This window comes from Schistocerca americana, chromosome 3 (genome assembly GCF_021461395.2).
Source record: "Schistocerca americana isolate TAMUIC-IGC-003095 chromosome 3, iqSchAmer2.1, whole genome shotgun sequence".
Lineage (NCBI taxonomy): Eukaryota > Metazoa > Arthropoda > Insecta > Orthoptera > Acrididae > Schistocerca > Schistocerca americana.
The window spans coordinates 232,511,968-232,532,278 of record NC_060121.1 but is presented as its reverse complement, the minus strand read 5'-3'; the positions used below and the strand labels follow the sequence as shown (position 1 = coordinate 232,532,278).

Here is a 20,311-nt window from a genome sequence, read left to right as displayed (position 1 = left end):
GTGTATATCCTGATGTTTACAGTGCCATCTATTGGTCAAATGGTCATTAAATTCGTTTTTTGTTCCATGATGTTTCACCCTGCATCAATAATATGCTGTTCAAATTGTATATCATTTTGAGCTGTGATTCCTTTTCTTCTGTGTTTTGAAACTGGAACTTTAATTATAGATATATTGTATTTACATAATATTTCTGTTTGATGGACTTTCTACACATTCTACTCTCATCATAGAAAAGTAATATTAGCAATCTAATGTACAGAGCTTTCTCAAATTATGTATTATCATACATCCCAAAGGATTTGTACTTTGTCCACTCTTAATTTTAATTGTTTAAATGACTCACTTGTGTGATTAAAAGACTCTTTCAGAATCTGTATTGCTTATAGATGACAAAAATATACAAATGAAAAGTCTGAACCCAGCCATAGCCAACACAACCAAGATATTACCTTAAGAGAACTGTAATTGCTTCAGAGAAAAAAATATTAAATGGTTAACATTACTATAATCTCTCAGAATTCCTAACTTAGAATGATGACTTACTGGTGCTGGTGATAGGTATTGTGAGTTCACTTATTTGTTGAAACTTCATGTATAAAATACTTTGAATAAAGTGAAGCAAATGCTTTTCCTTCACATTTCGAAGCTTGACCTTCAGAATTTATGAATAAAATGTGAAGCATGAGCTTTAGCTTGTGGGGACAAAAGGAGAAAAATGCTTTTCCTTCATCTCCAGCTCTTACTTCAGTATTAGATAATCTGTATGAATAAAGAGGAGCTCTGACTTCATTCTGGAAGCAATAGCTTCTGAAATGTGAAGGCTGGTCAGTAGTGGACTCACGTTTGCAGAGTGCAGTTATAGCTCAATTAGCAGCATTCTACAGAGCATGTCCTTGTCCGTTTGGAGATAATTATAAAACTCTGTATCATTTCTGTCCTTGAGTCTTTCACAGTGGCATGCCTAACATAATCTTTTTAACAAAGAAAATGTTAAATGGATTGTGAATCACTTCTTGGCAGACACAGGGGGGAAAAGAGCTGGAGTACTATCACCAGAACTGAGGTTAAAGATTTTCCTTTGGTGTGCATCTGATATAGGATTCCAGTCTGGCATAGCAGAAGACATGGGGATTCATCAAACTACAGTGAGTAAAACAGTGAGTAGAGTTTATATGAAGATAAAAGGAAAAGCTGACTTGTAGATCAAATTTCCATCATCACCACGTGATGTGACTGTAGCAGGAAATGAGTGGTTGGAAAAATGTAAATTTCCAATTTCTGTAGATGTAATCAACAGTATGCACATGCAAGTTCTAAATCTGTGCACTACGGTAAATATATCAATAGAAAGGGTTACAATGGTATGAATGTACAGGATACATGCAATGTAAAGGAGCAGTTCACTAGCATTTTATTAATGAAAATATACAAAACTGCTTGTCATCTACAACAATCTATTGGTAACATGGTCTAAAGAACAGTATATGTATTAAAGCTATTTTCATTTTCCTCCTCACGAGCCATTGTTTTCATTGATTATCTCTGCATTAAGAAACTTCATTGCCATAGTTTCTTTTTCCATTTGCATGCTTATCAAGTTAAAATGTTCCAGCAACACTGGCCTGTGTAATTCTGTGGTACTGTGCACCTTTGTCCCATGTGTCTCTGACAAACATTTTCCTTCCTTCAGCATGGTGGCCTGTCATATGAATTTGCTGTAGGTGAGGAGATGCTTTCTGTCTCTATCTTTTTGCTTCTGAAAGTTGCAATTTCTCTAACAATTCAGGATAAGTTTCTAAAGCTGCAGTTAAAAACACTTCCTGCACATATCAAGCTTCCATCTGAATCGGATGAGGATATCTTTACTTGACAAGTCACATGTGCTCACTTAGAACAAATAAACCACAAGAGAGTCTTACAGCTATCAAAACAGCAAACTCAAATGGCTGTGCTTGCTCAACAGAGATTGTTGACAATGCAGACAAAACAAATTGCTGGAAGCTTTTGCTTTGTGTTCAGCCAGCTGAATGTGTGGTTCTGGGACTGTGGGACTGAAGTTTGGCAAATAGATTGAGGTGGTGGTTTGTTTCAAGTGGGTTAGGTGAGGTAAAAAAAAAAAAAAGATGGGTTTAAAAGGAGGGGTTGGGGAAGGGTGGTTAACATTGAGACAGAGGCAGCAAATGTAAGTGATAGGAACATGGGAGCAAGAGGTAGCAGGTACAGTGCATAGGATTGCAACACAAGAGCACTGGAACCAGTGAGTTTGTGTAATATGTGATAATAATGTAGGGCCGTGAATTGAGAAGGGGTAACAAAACAGAGAAAGGTAAGACTGTTAGGAAGAAGGTGTGAGTACAGGAGATTAACTGAGATTGAGCCCAGAATGATTACAGGAATGGAGGATGTTTTGCAAGGATAATTCCCATCTATGTACTTCAGAAAATCTGGTGCTGGGGAGATGTATTCAGATGGCATTGGTTGTGAAGCAGCCATCAAAATTGAGCATATACTGCCACTGTGTGCTCTATTCTGCTCTTTTACACAGTTTTGCAGAGACCAATCATTCTGTTGGACAACTGGTTCTTGGTCACGTTCACATAAAATATTGTTGAGGAATTGAGCTTGGCTTCATTCACAGGTGGTCCTGCCTCTCATGGGATAAGATAAGACTTTGACAGCACTGGAGTACAATTTGGTGGGTTGGTGTATTGGGCAGGTCTCGCACCTGAGTCCTACACAGGGATATGACTCGTGTGGCAAAGGGTTGAGAAAGAGAGTGGCATAGGGATGGACCATGATATGGTATAGGTTGGGTAAGCAGTGGAATGCTTCCTTAAAAGGGGTGGGAAAGGTTGTCAGTAGGAAGTCCCTCATTTCCAGGCATGACAATAGATATTCAAAGCCTTAGTGAAGGACATGTTTCAGTTGCTCTAGTCCAAGATGATGATGGCATGAACAGTGATTATTAGACATCTAGGTAGTAATGTGGTGGGGACAGTCATGAGTTGATGAAGGAAGTAATTTCTATCTTTAATATTAGATTCTAGACTATGAGGGTTGGAAGTGTTGGTCAACAGAAGCAGAGAGTCTTTCAGTGGGAGCACAGACCAGCTACAATGATGTGCCCAATATTGTTAAGCTTCTGGATTCTGGGAAGCTCATTATAAGATATACTGCAAAATATTAGAGATTGTTGGTTGGTGGTTTGGGGAAGGAAACCAGACAGCGTGGTCATCGGTCTCATTGAATTAGGGAAGGATGGGGAAGGCAGTCGGCCGTGCCCTTTCAGAGGAACCATCCCGGCATTTGCCTGGAATGATTTAGGGAAATCACGGAAAACCTAAATCAGGATGGCCGGTCGCGGGATTGAACCGTCGTCCTCCAGAATGCGAGTCCAGTGTCTGACCACTGCGCCACCTCGCTCGGTATTAAAGATGGTAATACAAATGTTGAAGCAAATGCATTACAAGGAAAAGATAATCACATCAGATCACAAAATAAATACAATCCATGAAATAGTGGAGAAGAAGATTGGTGGAACCAAAGATGAAGAGGAGAAGATAATACACACATCAAAAAAAGTTTTGCATCACCCTGGTTTCCAGAACTCCTAAAGATAGACAAGGACTGTGGACATTGTATCACAGACACACGCCCTATGACTGTTCAGATATGTCACTAAACCACCCAAAGATGTAAACAACCAAGCATTAGCAGTGCCTATTAGTCGGAGGGGGTCTGACAGCCGATCAATTGCAGTCATTCCACCAGGAAGGTGGTACACGGCTTGAGTTGTCTGTAGTTCAACCATGCCTGGACGATCAATACTGTGGTTTGATCACATCCACATAGTCACTTTGTGCCAGAGAGGGCTCTCAACAAGGGAAGTATCCAGGCGTCTCGGAGTGAACCAAAGTGATTTTGTTCAGACATGGAAGAGATACATAGAGACATGAACTGTTGATGACATGATTCGCTCAGGCTTCCCAAGTGCTGATACTGCAGTGGATGACTGCTACCTATGGATCATGGCTTGGAGGAACCCTGACAGCAATACCACCATGTTGGCTAATACTTTTTGTGCAGCCACGTTACGTCGTGTTACGACTCAAACTGTGCGCAATAGGCTGCATGATGCGCAACTTCACTCCCAACATCCATGGCAAGGTCCATCTTTGCAACCACAACACCATGCAGCGTGGTGCAGATGGCCCAGACAACATGCTGAATGGACCGCTCAGGATTGGCACCACATTCTCTTCACCGATGAGTGTTGCATATTCCTTCAACCAGACAATCGTCAGAGACATGTTTGGAGGCAACCCTGTCAGGCTGAACATCTTAGACACATTGTCGAGCAAATGCAGCAAGGTGAGGTTCTCCGGGTGGCATTATGTGGGGCCGACATATGCTGCTGGTGGTCATGGAAGGCACCATTACGGCTGTATGATATGTGAATGTCATACTCCGACCGATAGTGCAACCATATCGGCAGCATATTGGTGAGGTTTTCGTCTTCATGGATGACAATTTGCGCACCCATCATGCACATCTTGTAAATGACTTCCTTCAGGATACAGACATTGCTCGACTAGAATGGCCAACATGCTCTCCAGACATGAACCCTATTGAATTTGCCTAGGATAGATTGAAAAGGGCTGTTTATGGACAACGTGACCCACCAAACACTCTGAGGGATCTAAACAGAATCACCATTGAGGAGTGGGACAATCTGGACCAACACTGCCTCGATGAATTGTGGATATTATGCCACAACTAATACAGGCATGCATCAAAGCAAGAGGATGTGCTAGTGGTTTTAGAGGTACCAGTGTGTACAGCAATCTGGACCACCAGCTCTGAAGGTCTTGCTGTATGATGGTACAACATGCAATGCGTGGTTTTCATGAGCAGTAAAAAGGATGGAAATGATGCTTATGTCGATCTCTATTCCACTTTTCTGTACAGGTTCTGGAACTCTCAGAAACGAGGTGATGCAAAACTTTTTCTGATGTGTGTATTAAGAGTAAGTGATACACTGATAACATATGCAAAATTTTTAAGAAGCATTTCATAGCTATTACTGAAAAATGGGGTTGTAGGGTTCAGTAGATACTGCAAGTATGACCATCACTACACCAGTAAAAGTAATATCCACCAAAAACTCTTTAATATTAAAATAATATAGTGGTTATGATGAAATATCAACAATATTAATTTGAGAGCATCCTTGTGAGATTAGTAACATTTTAAGTTATCAGTGCTATGAGACGTTTTTCAGTGGAACTTTACCTAAATGAGTGAAATAAGCTGAAGTTAAGTCTTTGTTTAAGAAAAAAGATAAAGAGATATCATTAAATTCCTAACCAATTTCACTTTTGCATTCTTGAACATTTTAGAAAAGGTTGTATACAATTGGCTGCTTAACCATCTGACAACAAATAAATTATTAATGTCACAGTTCAGAGATCGTGGTGCCACACCAAAGTTAGCAATGCATATCAACACCACAGACATTATTGAGGTCTTGCTGCAGACTGCAATGATGAATGGGAGACGCTGAAGTAACACCCTCTCTCAGAAGACAGTGCCCTCACACAGACGCCAGTGTAGAGTGAAGCATGGAAGTGCTCTGCCCCAGGCCATGACCACAGCAGAAGCAGCCACCATCATTAACTGGGACTGGAGAGTTATTCAGAGTCTCAGATGGAAAAGTACTCTTGTGAACTGTGCACATTTTACTTCCAGAGAACAGTTTGTTAATTAGTCCAACAGGTAGTGCTTTAATAGTCAATGACTGTAGTAAATCAACAAGCACTCCTGTGCAAAGGATATATAAAATTAAGCAAATCTTTTAATCTCTCATTTAATAAAGTGAACTAATATTTCATGTGTTGTAATTCAGATGAGCCATCTCCCAGAGCAATCAAAGAACCCACAGCTATGGACAAACGATTGTAATTTCATCTGTTCATAACAGTTCCAATGTTGGTAATGCTACCTATACATTCTGTGAAAATGTTAGACAATAAAGTACAAGCTATATGTGAACATAGGTTCTCCCAGTAGTTACTTTAGGTGAAAAGCTCTCAGGCTTCCAAACGGATGACAGTGTTGTTGTTGTTGTTGTTGTTGTGGTCTTCAGTCCTGAGACTGGTTTGATGCAGCTCTCCATGCTACTCTATCCTGTGCAAGCTTCTTCATCTCCCAGTATCTACTGCAACCTACATCCTTCTGAATCTGCTTAGTGTATTCATCTCTTGGTCTCCCTCTACGATTTTTACCCTCCACGCTGCCCTCCAATACTAAATTGATGATCCCTTGATGCCTCAGAACATGTCCTACCAACCGATCCCTTCTTCTGGTCAAGCTGTGCCACAAACTTCTCTTCTCCCCAATCCTATTCAATACTTCCTCATTAGTTATGTGATCTACCCATCTAATCTTCAGCATTCTTCTGTAGCACCACATTTCGAAAGCTTCTATTCTCTTCTTGTCCAAACTATTTATCGTCCATGTTTCACTTCCATACTTGGCTACACTCCATACAAATACTTTCAGAAATGACTTCCTGACACTTAAATCTATCCTCGATGAAAACAAATTTCTCTTTTTCAGAAACGCTTTCCTTGCCATTGCCAGTCCACATTTTATATCCTCTCTACTTCGACCATCATCAGTTATTTTGCTCCCCAAATAGCAAAACTCCTTTACTACTTAAAGTGTCTCATTTCCTAATCTAATTCCCTCAGCATCACCCGACTTAATTCGACTACATTCCATTATCCTCGTTTTGCTTTTGTTGATGTTCATCTTATATCCTCCTTTCAAGACGCTATCCATTCCATTCAACTGCTCTTCGAAGTCCTTTGCTGTCTCTGACAGAATTACAATGTCATCGGCGAACCTCAAAGTTTTTATTTCTTCTCCATAGATTTTAATACCTACTCCAAATTTTTCTTTTGTTTCCTTTACTGCTTGCTCAATACACAGATTGAATAACATTGGGGAGAGGCTACAACCCTGTCTTACTGCCTTCCCAAGAACTGCTTCCCTTTCATGTCCCTCGACTCTTATAACTGCCATCTGGTTTCTGTACAAATTGTAAATAGCCTTTCACTCCATATATTTTACCCCTGCCACCTTCAGAATTTGAAAGAGAGTATTCCAGTCAACACTGTCAAAAGCTTTCTCTAAGTCTACAAATTCTAGAAACGTAGGTTTGCCTTTTCTGAATCTAGCTTCTAAGATAAGTCGTAAGGTCAGTATTGCCTCACGTGTTCCAGTATTTCTACGGAATCCAAACTGATCTTCCCTGAGGTCGGCTTCTACCAGTTTTTCCATTCGTCTGTAAAGAATTCGTGTTAGTATTTTGCAGCTGTGGCTTATTAAACTGATTGTTTGGTAATTTTCACATCTGTCAACACCTGCTTTCTTTGGGATTGGAATTATTATATTCTTCTTGAAGTCTGAGGGTATTTCGCCTGTTTCATACCTCTTGCTCACCAGATGGTAGAGCTTTGTCAGGACTGGCACTCCCAAGGCCGTCATTAGTTCCAATGGAATGTTGTCTACTCTGGGGGCCTTGTTTTGACTTAGGTCTTTCAGTGCTTTGTCAAACTCTTCACGCAGTATCATATCTCCCATTTCATTTTCATCTACATCCTCTTCCATTTCCATAATATTGTCAAGTACATTGCCATTGTATAGACCCTCTATATACTCCTTCCACCTTTCTGCTTTCCCTTCTTTGCTTAGAACTGGGTTTCCATCTGAGCTCTTGATGTTCATACAAGTGGTTCTCTTATCTCCAAAGGTCTCTTTAATTTTCCTGTAGGCAGTATCTATCTTACCCCTAGTGAGATAAGACTCTACATCTTTACATTTGTCCTCTAGCCATCCCTGCTTAGCCATTTTGCACTTCCTGTCGATCTAATTTTTGAGACGTTTGTATTCCTTTCTGCCTGCTTCATTTACTGCATTTTTATATTTTCTCCTTTCATCAATTAAATTCAATATTTCTTCTGTTACCCAAGGATTTCTACTAGCCCTCGTCTTTTTACCTACTTGATCCTCTGCTGCCTTCACTACTTCATCCCTCAAAGCTACCCATTCTTCTTCTACTGTATTTCTTCCCCCCATTCCTGTCAATTGTTCCCTTATGCTCTCCCTGAAACTCTGTACAACCTCTGGTTCTTTCAGTTCATACAGGTCCCATCTCCTTAAGTTCCCACCTTTTTGCAGTTTCTTCAGTTTTAATCTACAGGTCATAACCAATAGATTGTGGTCAGAATCCACATCTGCCCCTGGAAATGTCTTACAATTTAAAACCTGGTTCCTAAATCTCTGTCTTACCATTACATAATCTATCCGATACCTTTTAGTATCTCCAGGGTTCTTCCATGTATACAATCTTCTTTCATGATTCTTAAACCAAGTGTTAGCTATGATTAAGTTGTGCTTTGTGCAAAATTCTACCAGGCGGCTTCCTCTTTCATTTCTTAGCCCCAATCCATATTCGCTTACTACGTTTCCTTCTCTCCCTTTTCCTACTACCGAATTCCAGTCACACATGACTATTAAATTTTCGTCATCCTTCACTATCTGAATAATTTCTTTTATTTCATCATACATTTCTTCAATTTCTTCGTCATCTGCAGAGGTAGTTGGCATATAAACTTGTACTACTGTAGTAGGTGTGGGCTTCATATCTATCTTGGCCATAATAATGCATTCACTATGCTGTTTGTAGTAGCTTACCCGCATTCCTATTTTCCTATTCATCATTAAACCTACTCCTGCATTACCCCTATTTGATTTTGTGTTTATAACCCTGTAGTCACCTGACCAGAAGTCTTGTTCCTCCTGCCACCAAACTTCACTAATTCCCACTATATCTAACTTTAACCTATCCATTTCCCTTTTTAAATTTTCTAACCTACCTGCCCGATTAAGTGATCTGACATTCCACACTCCTATCCGTAGAACGCCAGTTTTTTTTCTCCTGATAACGACATCCTCTTGAGTAGTCCCCGCCCGGAGATCCGAATGGGGGACTATTTTACCTCCGGAATATTTTACCCAAGAAGACGCCATCATCATTTAATCATACAGTAAAGCTGCATGCCCTCGGGAAAAATTACGGCCGTAGTTTCCCCTTGCTTTCAGCCATTTGCAGTACCAGCACAGCAAGGCCGTTTTGGTTATTGTTACAAGGCCAGATCAGTCAATCATCCAGACTGTTGCCCTTGCAACTACTGAAAAGGCTGCTGCCCCTCTTCAGGAACCACAAGTTTGTCCGGCCTCTCAACAGATACCCCTCTGTTGTGGTTGCACCTACGGTACGGCTATGTGTATCGCTGAGGCATGCAAGCCTCCCCACCAACGGCAAGGTCCATGGTTCATGGGGGGTTAAAATATCACAATGTTTCAATGAGTATCATACTCATCATCTTCTTGTGTAGTGTCAAGATATCTGGTGGAAGCTGTAATATTTATACTGGTGGTCAACCCCCTCCACCTGGGTATGGGAGGCTGGGTACTGTCTGTCTGATGACTTCTGAGATTTAGGGTTTAGGGGGGGGGGGGGGGTTCACCTACATTAATGAGGGTAGCACATGCACTGTTAATATCTCTGTGCAGTTATTCCAGCTGTTATTGTGAACTGGAGGGTGATTGGTGTGCTTGCAATGTACTCTTGCTAAGATGATATTCTGTACCACACTTAGATGGTATCTTTCATCTTTGTTGATCAGATTCTCATGAATTGTGTATTTGTGTATTTCTATTGATTCCTTTACAACATTGTTGCAGTAGCCAGTTGGTTGGTAAAGTGTCCTAGTGTTCCGAAAGTCAAAGGTGTAGTACTCCTATATGCTGTTCTCTGCTACTGTTGATTTCTCTGTCTGTCCCAGTTGTACATTCGTGATGTGCTCCTCACAGTGTCTCGAAATATAATGGTGCATTTTCCCAATATACTATTAGCCACATTCCCAGGCAATGCTATATATTACAGGTACATTCAGTTTTAGTGTGTATTTCACAGAGCCAAGCCAAGCCCTTGCCTTCAACAGTGGTCGGAAGACTGTTTTCATGTTGGATTATTCAAGTATACTTCCAGTTTTGGGCTGAGAGTGGTTCCAAGTACAGAAGGAAAGTAAGTCTCTTCCCTTCTTCTTCTTTTCTTCTTCTTCTTCTTCTTCTTCCTGTTTTCCAGCATCTTGTCTCTTCTTGAATGGTCTACAAATCTGTGCTTCACTGCACCCAGTTTTGCAAAATATTTCCTTCAGACATTGTAGTTCCTCTGGGAGGCTTTCTTTATCACAGACGATGTGCTCCCTATGTTTTAATGTGGTCAGCACTGTCTGTAATTGTGCTGGATGGTGACGGCTTGTTGCATTCAGATATGTTTGAATGACTGAGTGTACCATCTGCCTTCATCATTATTAGTATGTCCAGATAAGGGCGACAACTGCTATCCTCTATTTCCATAATGAAAGCAGTATTTTAATGGATGCTGTCAAGGTGGTCCAGACAGTCATCCAGTGCCTGTCTGCCACACTGACCTACCGTAAATGTGTTGTTGATATAGTAGAAGAAGTGCTTGGGTTTCTGGCAAGTGTTTGAAGGACCATCTCTTCAAAATGTTCCATGTAGAGACTTGTGATACTAGAGCCAGTGGGAAATCCATTGTCACTTCATCCATCTGTTCATAAGACTCTGTGTTGCACTTGAAGTATGTGGTTATCAGTTTATGTCCAGAGAGTTTAACTGTTCGTGGTTCAAAATGTTGAGACAGCCGTGGCCAAGGATGTAGAGGAACTTTTGCAAAAAACCTATGCAAGTCAAAACACAGTAGCAGATCATATCTTTGTAATCACTTATCCTTATGTATTTTCACAAAATCAGCCAAGTTCTTACCATGATGAGTGCAGTGTCCCCCAAGAGGTTTTTGAAGTCTCACCAGATTTTCAGCCAGTCCATAATTGTGTGAATTGATGGTATTGAGTATTGCCTACAGAGACATCTATTCCTTGGAGATTTTTGGCACTCTGTATAAGCATACTGTTGCTGGCACCCTGAGGTACAGCCACCTCTTCACTGCCTCTGGTGGCATTGAGTTCTTGAGCAGAGCCACAGTTTTTCTGGTCATTGTCAAGGTAGGATTCTTTTTGAACATCCTGTAGGCTGAGATTTGCAGCAGTGAGCCAATATTATGATGGTAGTCATTGGTGCATATGAGCACCATTGCATTCCCTTTGTCTGCTAGAAGAACCATAGTAGGACACTGTAGTCATTTTATTAATTGTTAAGAAATAAGCCAATTTCACCAAAATATTTAAGGACATGTACTTACAAAGAGATAACCTGCTCATGAGTTTCAGTGTTTTATAGCTTTTCACGTAAGTATCTCTGCAAGAGTTTTTGGAACTGTTGTCTCAACATTTGGAGCCACAAATAGTTGAACTTCTTGGATACGCACTGACAACCACATACTTCAGGTGCAACAGAGTTTTTGTGAACATATTTATGGGGAGACCTCCTAGATGAACTACAACACCTAAAGGAAGTATTCTGCTAAAATGGGGACAGAGAAGTGCAGATTTGTAGGGCATTCAAGAAGAGATGAGATGCTGGAAAACGTAAAGAGGAAGAAGAATACAAGAGATTCACTTTCCTTTCACACTTGGGACCACACTCAGCCCAAGATTACAAAGCTACTTGAAAATTAGAACTTAAAAATGGTCTTCCAACCACCACTGAAGACAAAAGAGTGGTTTGGCTCTATGAAAGGCCCCACAAAACCAAATGTACCTGGAATATACAGCATCACCTGTGAATGTGGCCAACAGTACATGGGCAAATGTAACAATTTACTTTGAAAGACTGTGAGGAACACAACATACATGTGCGACTGGGAAAGACAGAGAAATCAGCAATAGCAGAGCATAGCATCTAGGAGAGACACACCTTTGACATTCAGAACATTAAGGTACTTTGCTAAGCACTGGGACTGTGTTTTAAAAGAATCTATGGAAATATGGGTTCATGAGAATCTGGTCAACGAGATGAAGGAAACCAACTAAGTGGAATCCCACATTGGCAGTAATATGATGATAGCATGCTCAGCACCATTCAAGTTGCAAGATGCAGCTAGAATATCCACACAGAGATGTGAATGGTGCATCTGCTACTGCTCCCCCCCCCCTCCCTACTGCAGACCCCCCCCCCCCCAGGCTTACTGACTGGACAGTACATGGCCACCCATAGCCAGGTGGAGGGGACCCACCACCAGTATAAATATTACAGCATCCTACACTACTGGCCATTAAAATTACCACACCAAGAAGAAATGCAGATGATAAACAGGTATTCATTGGACAAATATATTATACTAGAATTGACATGTAATTACATTTTCACGCAGTTTGGGTGCATAGATCCTGAGAAATCAGTACCCAGAACAACCACCTATGGCCATAATAATGGCCTAGATACACCTGGGCACTGAGTCAGAGATTGGATGATGTGTACAGGTACTTCAACATGATACCACAGTTCATCAAGAGTAGTGACTGGCATATTGTGACGAGCCAGTTGCTCAGCCACCATTGACCAGACGTTTTCAATTGGTGAGAGATCTGGAGAATGTGCTGGCCAGGGCAGCAGTCGAACATTTTCTGTATCCAGAAAGGCCTGTACAGGACCTGTAACATGTGGTCATGCATTATCCTGCTGAAATGCAGAGTTTCACAGGGATCGAATGAAGGATAGAGCCACGGGTCGTAACACATCTGAAATGTAACGTCCACTGTTCAAAGTGACGTCAATGCAAACAAGAGGTGACTGGGACGCGTAACCAATGGCACCCCATATCATCACGCAGGGTGATACACCAGTATGGCGATGACGAATACACGCTTCCAATGTGCATTCACCGCGATGTCGCCAAACACGGATGTGACCATCATGATGCTGTAAACAGAACCTGGATTCATCCGAAAAAATGACATTTTGCCATTCATGCACCCAGGTTTGTCGTTGAGTACAGCATCGCAGGCTCTCCCGTCTGTGATGCAGCGTCAAGGGTAACCGCAGCCATGGTCTCCGACCTGATAGTCCATGCTGCTGCAAACGTCATCGAACTGTTCGTGCAGATGGTTGTTGTCTTGCTGCAAAGGTCCCCATCTGTTGATTCAGGGATCGAGAGGTGGCTGCACGATCTATAGCAGCCATGTGGATAAGATGCCTATCATCTCGACTGCTAGTGATACAGGGCCGTTGGGATCCAGCATGGCGTTCCGTATTACTCTCGTGAACGCACTGATTCCATATTCTGCTAACAGCCATTGGATCTCGACCAATGTGAGCAGCAATGTCATGATACAATAAACCGCAATCGTGGTAGGCTACAATCCAATGTTTATCAAAGTCGGAAATGTGATGGTATGCATTATTCCTCCTTACATGAGGCATCACAACAACGTTTCACCAGGCAACGCCAGTCAACTGCTGTTTGTGTATGAGAAATCAGTTGGAAACTTTCCTCATGTCAGCACGTTGTAGGTGTTGCCACCGGCGCCAACCTTGTGTGAATGCTCTGAAAAGCTAATCATTTGCATATCACAGCATCTTCTTCCTGTTGGTTAAATTTCGCATCTGTAGCATGTCATCTTCTTGGTGTAGCAGATTTAATGGCCAGTAGTGTATATCTAGACATTTTACCAGAACATGATGAGTATGACACTCATCAAAACATGACAGTTCTAAGACTGCCACCTGGCTGGAAATTGAAGAGCTTTCCTCCAATTTGTGTAATAGGAAACAGTGCCAAATGGTCCAAATCATATTTCATTGATAGGAAAAAATGGTAGTCGGTAGGAAAGAGACATGCATTAAGCCATCAGGTTTCATTCAACTTGGGACTAATGAGATGTGATGTCCCACGAGGTTCCACATTAGTGTTCTTACCTTTTCTTGTATATTTCAATGACCTTTCATCAGTAAAGTTTCTAGATGCAAGTTTGTTTTGTCTGCAGATGATACAAAGATCACAGTAAATCACATATAGGATTAGAAAGGTTGGTTAGTAAAATTTTCATGGTCAGACCTAATAAGAGGCTTCCCACCAATATACGATTAAAATATAATGGCAAGCAAATAGAGGGAGCTGACAGTGTTAAATTCTTGGGATTACAGCTTGATAATAAATTAAAGTTGGGGGAGCATACCACAGCACTGCTGAAGCCCCTACGAAAATGTCTATTTGCAAACAAATGTTGTCAGTCATAAGCATTGAGTACCAGGCAAGAGCTAAACAACAGGTACTGTGAGAGGCCATCACCACTCAGGCACACTCACTCACCTGGCATCTCTCAGTTCCATGCAGCAGGCTTCAGAGGGCACTCACAAATGTGGAGCGCTTCCCACTTCCATGTGACTTCCTCCAGTGTGTCATACGTATCTGCCATTAGTGTGAAGTCAATAGGGAATGTTGTCAACCTCAGACTACATTGCAGACATGGAAATTCTTCCTATGATAGGCACCAAAACATGATGTGCTGTGGACACTTGCACAGTTACAGACCAGCAGTTAGACAGTACAATCTGGTACCTGCAGCTGGCTCAGTGCAGCACTGCTAAGACTGCCTTCCAATGTAGCAGTCACTATTTTCAGAGGACCTGAGCCAACCCAGAGTGTCTCCAATATTTTATTCAGTTATAGTAATGTAATGATGTCAAAGACTGCCAAGAGACAGCAAAGATATCTTTGTATTAAGTATCAAACAATGGAAAATCGGGGATGGCTTGTAACAATACTATGGAAAGGACAGTTGGTACTCACCATAAAGTGGAGATACAGAGTCACAGATAGGCACAAAAAAAAAAAAAAAGAATATCAGAAAATGAGCTTTCAGCCAACAAGGCCTTCATTGAAAATAGGCAACATACACACACACGCAAATGCAGCTCACACACACATGTCCACAGTCTCTCACTGCTGAGGCCAGACTGTGAGTTGATGAACTGGTGGAAATGACTAACATCCTGGAGATTATTCCAATGACTTCTTACTGAAGAACTGAATATGAAATGTGTTACAGCAAAATTCACTCTATGTATGGTTTCTGATGACCATAGAGCCATTCACTTACGTATGGGCCAGGAATTGAAAGAACAGTCAGAAACCGATCTGGATTTTCATGCAAAAGTCAGCACAGGCAACAAATTGTGGTGTTATGGATATGACTCAAACGCTGAGCAACAATTGAGCCATTGGATGAATCCTTCATTGCAAAGATGCCAATCCCCCATGGTACCACAATTAACTGCTTTACTGCTGTCAAGTGCTGAAATGATTACATGAAGCAGTATGAAAAAATGATCCACATTGTGGTAATCAGGAGACTCAACACAACACCTCTGTGCACACAACAATGAGTGTCCGGCAGTTTCTGGCCAAAAACCAAATGGCAATGATTTCTCACCACTCCTGCAACTGGACCTGGTCTCTGAAACTTTTTTTATTCCCAAGAATAAAAAGAAGCCTGAAAGAAGACTATTTTCAAGATGTAGAAGAAGTGGGAAAAAAGTACTAGAAGCACTAAACAGTATAACTTCAGACACGTTTGAAAACCATTTCCACCAGTGAAAAAAACATTGGGACAAGTCTATCATGTCTATTGTCCATTTTTAAGTTTTGAAAATGCTGCATCAAATACACTGGTGTCTCGTTCATATTTTGCTTACTTCCATTCTCTAATGTTGTGCATAATTATTTTTTGTGATAACTTCAACTTTTCTGGCTCCAACAACATGTAATAAGAATTATCTCTGGTGTGAACACAAGAATGTCTTGCAGAGGCCTTTTTGGGGAACTAGGGATACTACCAACTGTGTCATTAAAAATAAATCTCTTTTTCAAACCAAGAACCAGTTCATGGAGAGGTATTCATTATTTAGGTACACACATTATCAGTAACTTTCCAGCAGCCACAAAAAGTTTAACTACTAATAAAGTACAGTTTAAGAGAAGCCTAAAGGATTTATAGGTGGCCTATTTCTTCTAAGCCATTGATGAATTTCTTTGCAGGAGAGACTGAAGTGTATATGTTATTGATTATATCACATAACATGAGTATTATGTACAATCTGTACAATTCAGTACAGTACTGTGATCATTGGAAGTAAATGTTGTAAAATGATTTTTTTATTTCATGATGCATGGCTACAATAGCCTAAAAATTGTCATATGAACCTCAGTGTTCTGAACATTTATAGATTTTGTGACAAGCTATTATTAACTTCTAGATGAAAATATGTTTATGATTTTTTGACTCATTCCACATCCATATGGACAATTACACTTTAGATCTCTGTAAGTTACATTAGCATATATGCTTTTCTTTGAAAATATTTATTGTGTAGTCTTGTTTTCTGATATGTTCATCCTGAAGCTCTCCTCACTATGGACCTAGGGGGGCTAAAAGTACAACTAATAGAATCCAATCATGTGGACCATGAATATGAATCACTTTGACAGGGCTTTTAGGCAGAGGAATTAGACAGTTGGCAGATGCCATCAATCAAGTAGTCATTGCAGTTCATCAATTGTAGAGTCTTTTGCTGCAAGGAGGTTAATTAAATCAGGGTCTGCCATGAGGTTGCAGATGGGTGTCCTCCCTTCTGTTGACAGGTTTGTTTTCTTGGAATGAGGCCTGGGGAAGAATGGTGACTCTGTGTGAACCTCCTGCATCTTCTTCCCACATCCCTATCCTGCACATCTGCTGCCTCTCTCCAAGTCATCAACCAACCTACCCCAATCCTTCCATCTCCACCCACTTCTTTCCTCCTTTCACCTATCCCACTCAACATAGCCCCTTTCCCCAGTCTACCTGCCAAATAGCAGTCATAGCGTAATGTATTCAGCCAGCACAATTTATGTGTGTGTGTGTGTGTGTGTGTGTACTTATCTTGAAAAAGGATTTGTCTGAAAGCTTATTGAGTTAGTAGTGTGAATATTGTAAATATGTTATTGAAACCAATTCATATATTTGATCAGCACATTTGTTAACAGTATTTTATTATTTGTATTTTAGATGAAACAGAATCAGTAGGATGGAAGAAGTCAGACTGGAAAGCAGGAGCTGTTGACCTTTATTGCAATGTTAAAAGAGTGTTGGAGTACTGTCGTTTTGTGAAACCATCTGGAGAGTCATTCAGAGCTGCTGAAGGACTTGGAATAAGTGGTTTAATTTATTATGGGAAGGGTCTTCAAAGTGGAGATTGTGGAATCACTGTGTCAGCCTTGTCAGAAGAGGATTTTGGTACTTGGAGATGTATCCTTGGTGTGTCTGTTGAGGGCACCATAGAGACAGAGACAAGGCTCATCAACATTCATGGCACCACAAAAGGTAAATATCGTTTATGTATAATAGTGTGTGAAAGTGTGCATGAAAATAAATCATTAAAGAAAGCAACCAGTACAAAGTCTCTTGATTTGTTTGCTCAAAGATAGTTTCAGATAAGTGAACAGACCTATACAAATTCAACAAATTATTATTCTCTACTCTAATGTCTGGAAAATTATGAACAAAACTTACTGGTAGGTAATTATGTTAATGTGAACAGCTATTTATGCAGATATCTACAATACTATTCATACTGGGTTGTGTCAAAAGAACATTAGGAAAATATATTTTTGTGCAACTACATGAGAGGGAGAGACTCCATCTCATTGACGTAAATGTAATTGCCATGTGGCTAGAGCCTCCTGTTGGGTAGACCGTTCGCCTGGTGCAAGTCTTTCGAGGTGCAGCCACCCCGGCGATTTGCATGTCAATGGGGATGTACCTCAGGCAACACTCTGTTAGTACTGAATTTAATACCAGTACCCCTTTTTCCAGAATACAGCAAGCAAAATGAGCTTGCAAAATAATATTTTCAAACTGGGATGTCTAAATAATGGACAAAAATTCTATATATCATTTCACAACATATACTGAAATATGTGTGATATCATCATGATATAATTAACAGATTAACATAGCTGCTATTAACTGACTTCTGAAAGTTATTTGACATTCACTGGATACTCTTAACAACAGACAGTGAGTCTGAATACATGTGGAACTTAGCCACTTTAGATTTAAAGCTCAATAACATCCTTTACCAGGGCTTTGACTACTTCTTGCTGCACCCTGAGATGGGTATATCCTATGCAAAATCCCAACCACATTACCCAAAATAGTGTCCTGCCACTCACACAACCTATAGAATATGCTTGTCTATCTCTATAACAATCCTGCTTGCATTCCTGCATTCCTTGTGACTGACCCAGGTGCAACACCTGTCCCATAGACTCATTCACCACATCCTACTGCAATCCAGACAAAGGCATTTATTACCCCACAAAAGAATGCGTCATGTCTGAAATTACCCATGTTGTATATCAGTTATGCTGCAGTTACTCTGCAGTATTCTATGTGGACATGACAAGTAACCAATGTCTGTTCATATGAATGGTCACTCCCAAACTGTGGCCAAATGCAAACTTGACCATTCAATTGCTTAAAATGCTTTGTACCACAACACAACAGCTGCTTCACTATATGAATGATTTGGATACTTCCTTCCAACACGAGTTTAGTTGAACTACACATGTGGGGATTGTCCTTCCAACATATACTGTGCTCTTGCAAACCCCCTGGCTCAAACCTCTGCTAACCTGTTTCCCATTGCCTCACCTTGCTTGTTTGCTTCTCTCTTCTGTTCACATCACCCCTGACCAGATTGTGTACTGCCTTCTTCCACTAGTCCCCCCCCCCCCCCCCCCATGCAAAGCAACCCGTGCTTTCTCTCTATTTTCCACCCCTCTCTTACCCCACTTCCTTCATCCTCTGCAGCCACACTGAGTCATCTGTCAAAAGACCTGCATCACAATACCCTACCACCCCACCTTTCATTCTGGGTCCTTCCCTACCCCCCCCCCCCCCCCCCAAATAGAAATAACACACAGATAGCTCACAGAATTGTCAAAACTGTAATTTTTATTAGCTAACTAGCTGAAAAAGATCCACTTCATATGGTTTTTATTTTCTTTTGTTTTCTGCAAACATTTCAGATCACTCAAGAACATTTCAGATTGCAGTAAAAATCAACATTAAAAAATTCATAAAAATATTAGTAAGCTAAGTTGAAAAGAACCCTCAAATGCTCCAAAATACTCTCCAATACTCTTAAATTCACTGTAGTATTCAACAACACCCTAATTTGAAGCCACTTCTTTACAGAACATTCCAAAATATTTGAGAACAGTAAAAAATTAAGGTACTTCCTACAGCATTTGACAATATTTTGGAATTTAGAGAAACAAAACTTTTCTTTGTTTTCACTATATTTCATGCTTAAATAAATTATTCTGTCCCAATACTTGCTTATGAACTACAGTTGTCATCTTGTTATTTGGTGAGTAGATGCATAAATTCTTTGGGTTTCCCCACCCCTAGAGAAAGCTACATGTAGCTGACTATGTTAACAGCATGGTTCTTTCAAATTGTACCACAACATATTTACATCTGTCTTTGTGCCTTATTTATAGTGATACTAAATCTTGATGTCTCTGGAAATTAACCTCTTTTGAATTGAAATGTCAGTTCAGAAGATATGAGTGGAGTCCTCAGGATAAATCCTGTTTTTCCTTTAGCTCTTCCTGATATTATTTTTGATTCAATTATATTGTCTGTTAACTGTTCATGACCATTTTATGTTTTTATTTTTAAATTAATGTTATCAGCTACTTGATTTATTAATACCAAAATAAAAAAAATAAACGACTTGTATAATTTTGAAAAATGTTTGAAAAATCTTTATCTATTAACTCTTTGAGCTGTTGACAATGTCATATAAATGATTTGTAAGTTCAAAAGCTGAATTCTACAGGTTAGTCAACATTCTCAAATATCTCTAATACCACCTCCATCCATTTCTCCCTTCCTCAAATGTAAGACATGGATCTATCTTAGCCTGAATCCTATTTTACCTGTACTCCCTCTTAAACATGTCCTAACTACTTCCTTTGTGGTTCTGTGTGTGTGGAAAGATCCAGCAAAATAAAAGAAAATGTGTTCTTTGAATATTACTTCAAACAAACAGTACAGAAGCCTGCTCCTAATGAAAATGTATTAGATCTAATGGCTGCAAATAGTCCTTACCTAATTGATATTGTCTGCACTGAAAACAGTATTAGTGATCATGAGGCACTTGTTGCAACAATGATTACTAAAGTATAAAACACAGCTAAAACAAG

The 20,311-nt window shown here is 40.3% G+C and overlaps 1 protein-coding gene across 1 annotated transcript in view; it reads left to right on the top strand.

The window, feature by feature from the left end:
• Positions 1–20,311, top strand: part of LOC124606774 — a 243,173-nt gene that overhangs the window by 163,167 nt on the left and 59,695 nt on the right. Inside the window, exon 10 of the mRNA XM_047138830.1 lies at positions 17,103–17,417. Coding sequence (XP_046994786.1) covers positions 17,103–17,417 — 315 coding nt within the window. The remainder of the gene's footprint in view (positions 1–17,102; positions 17,418–20,311) is intronic.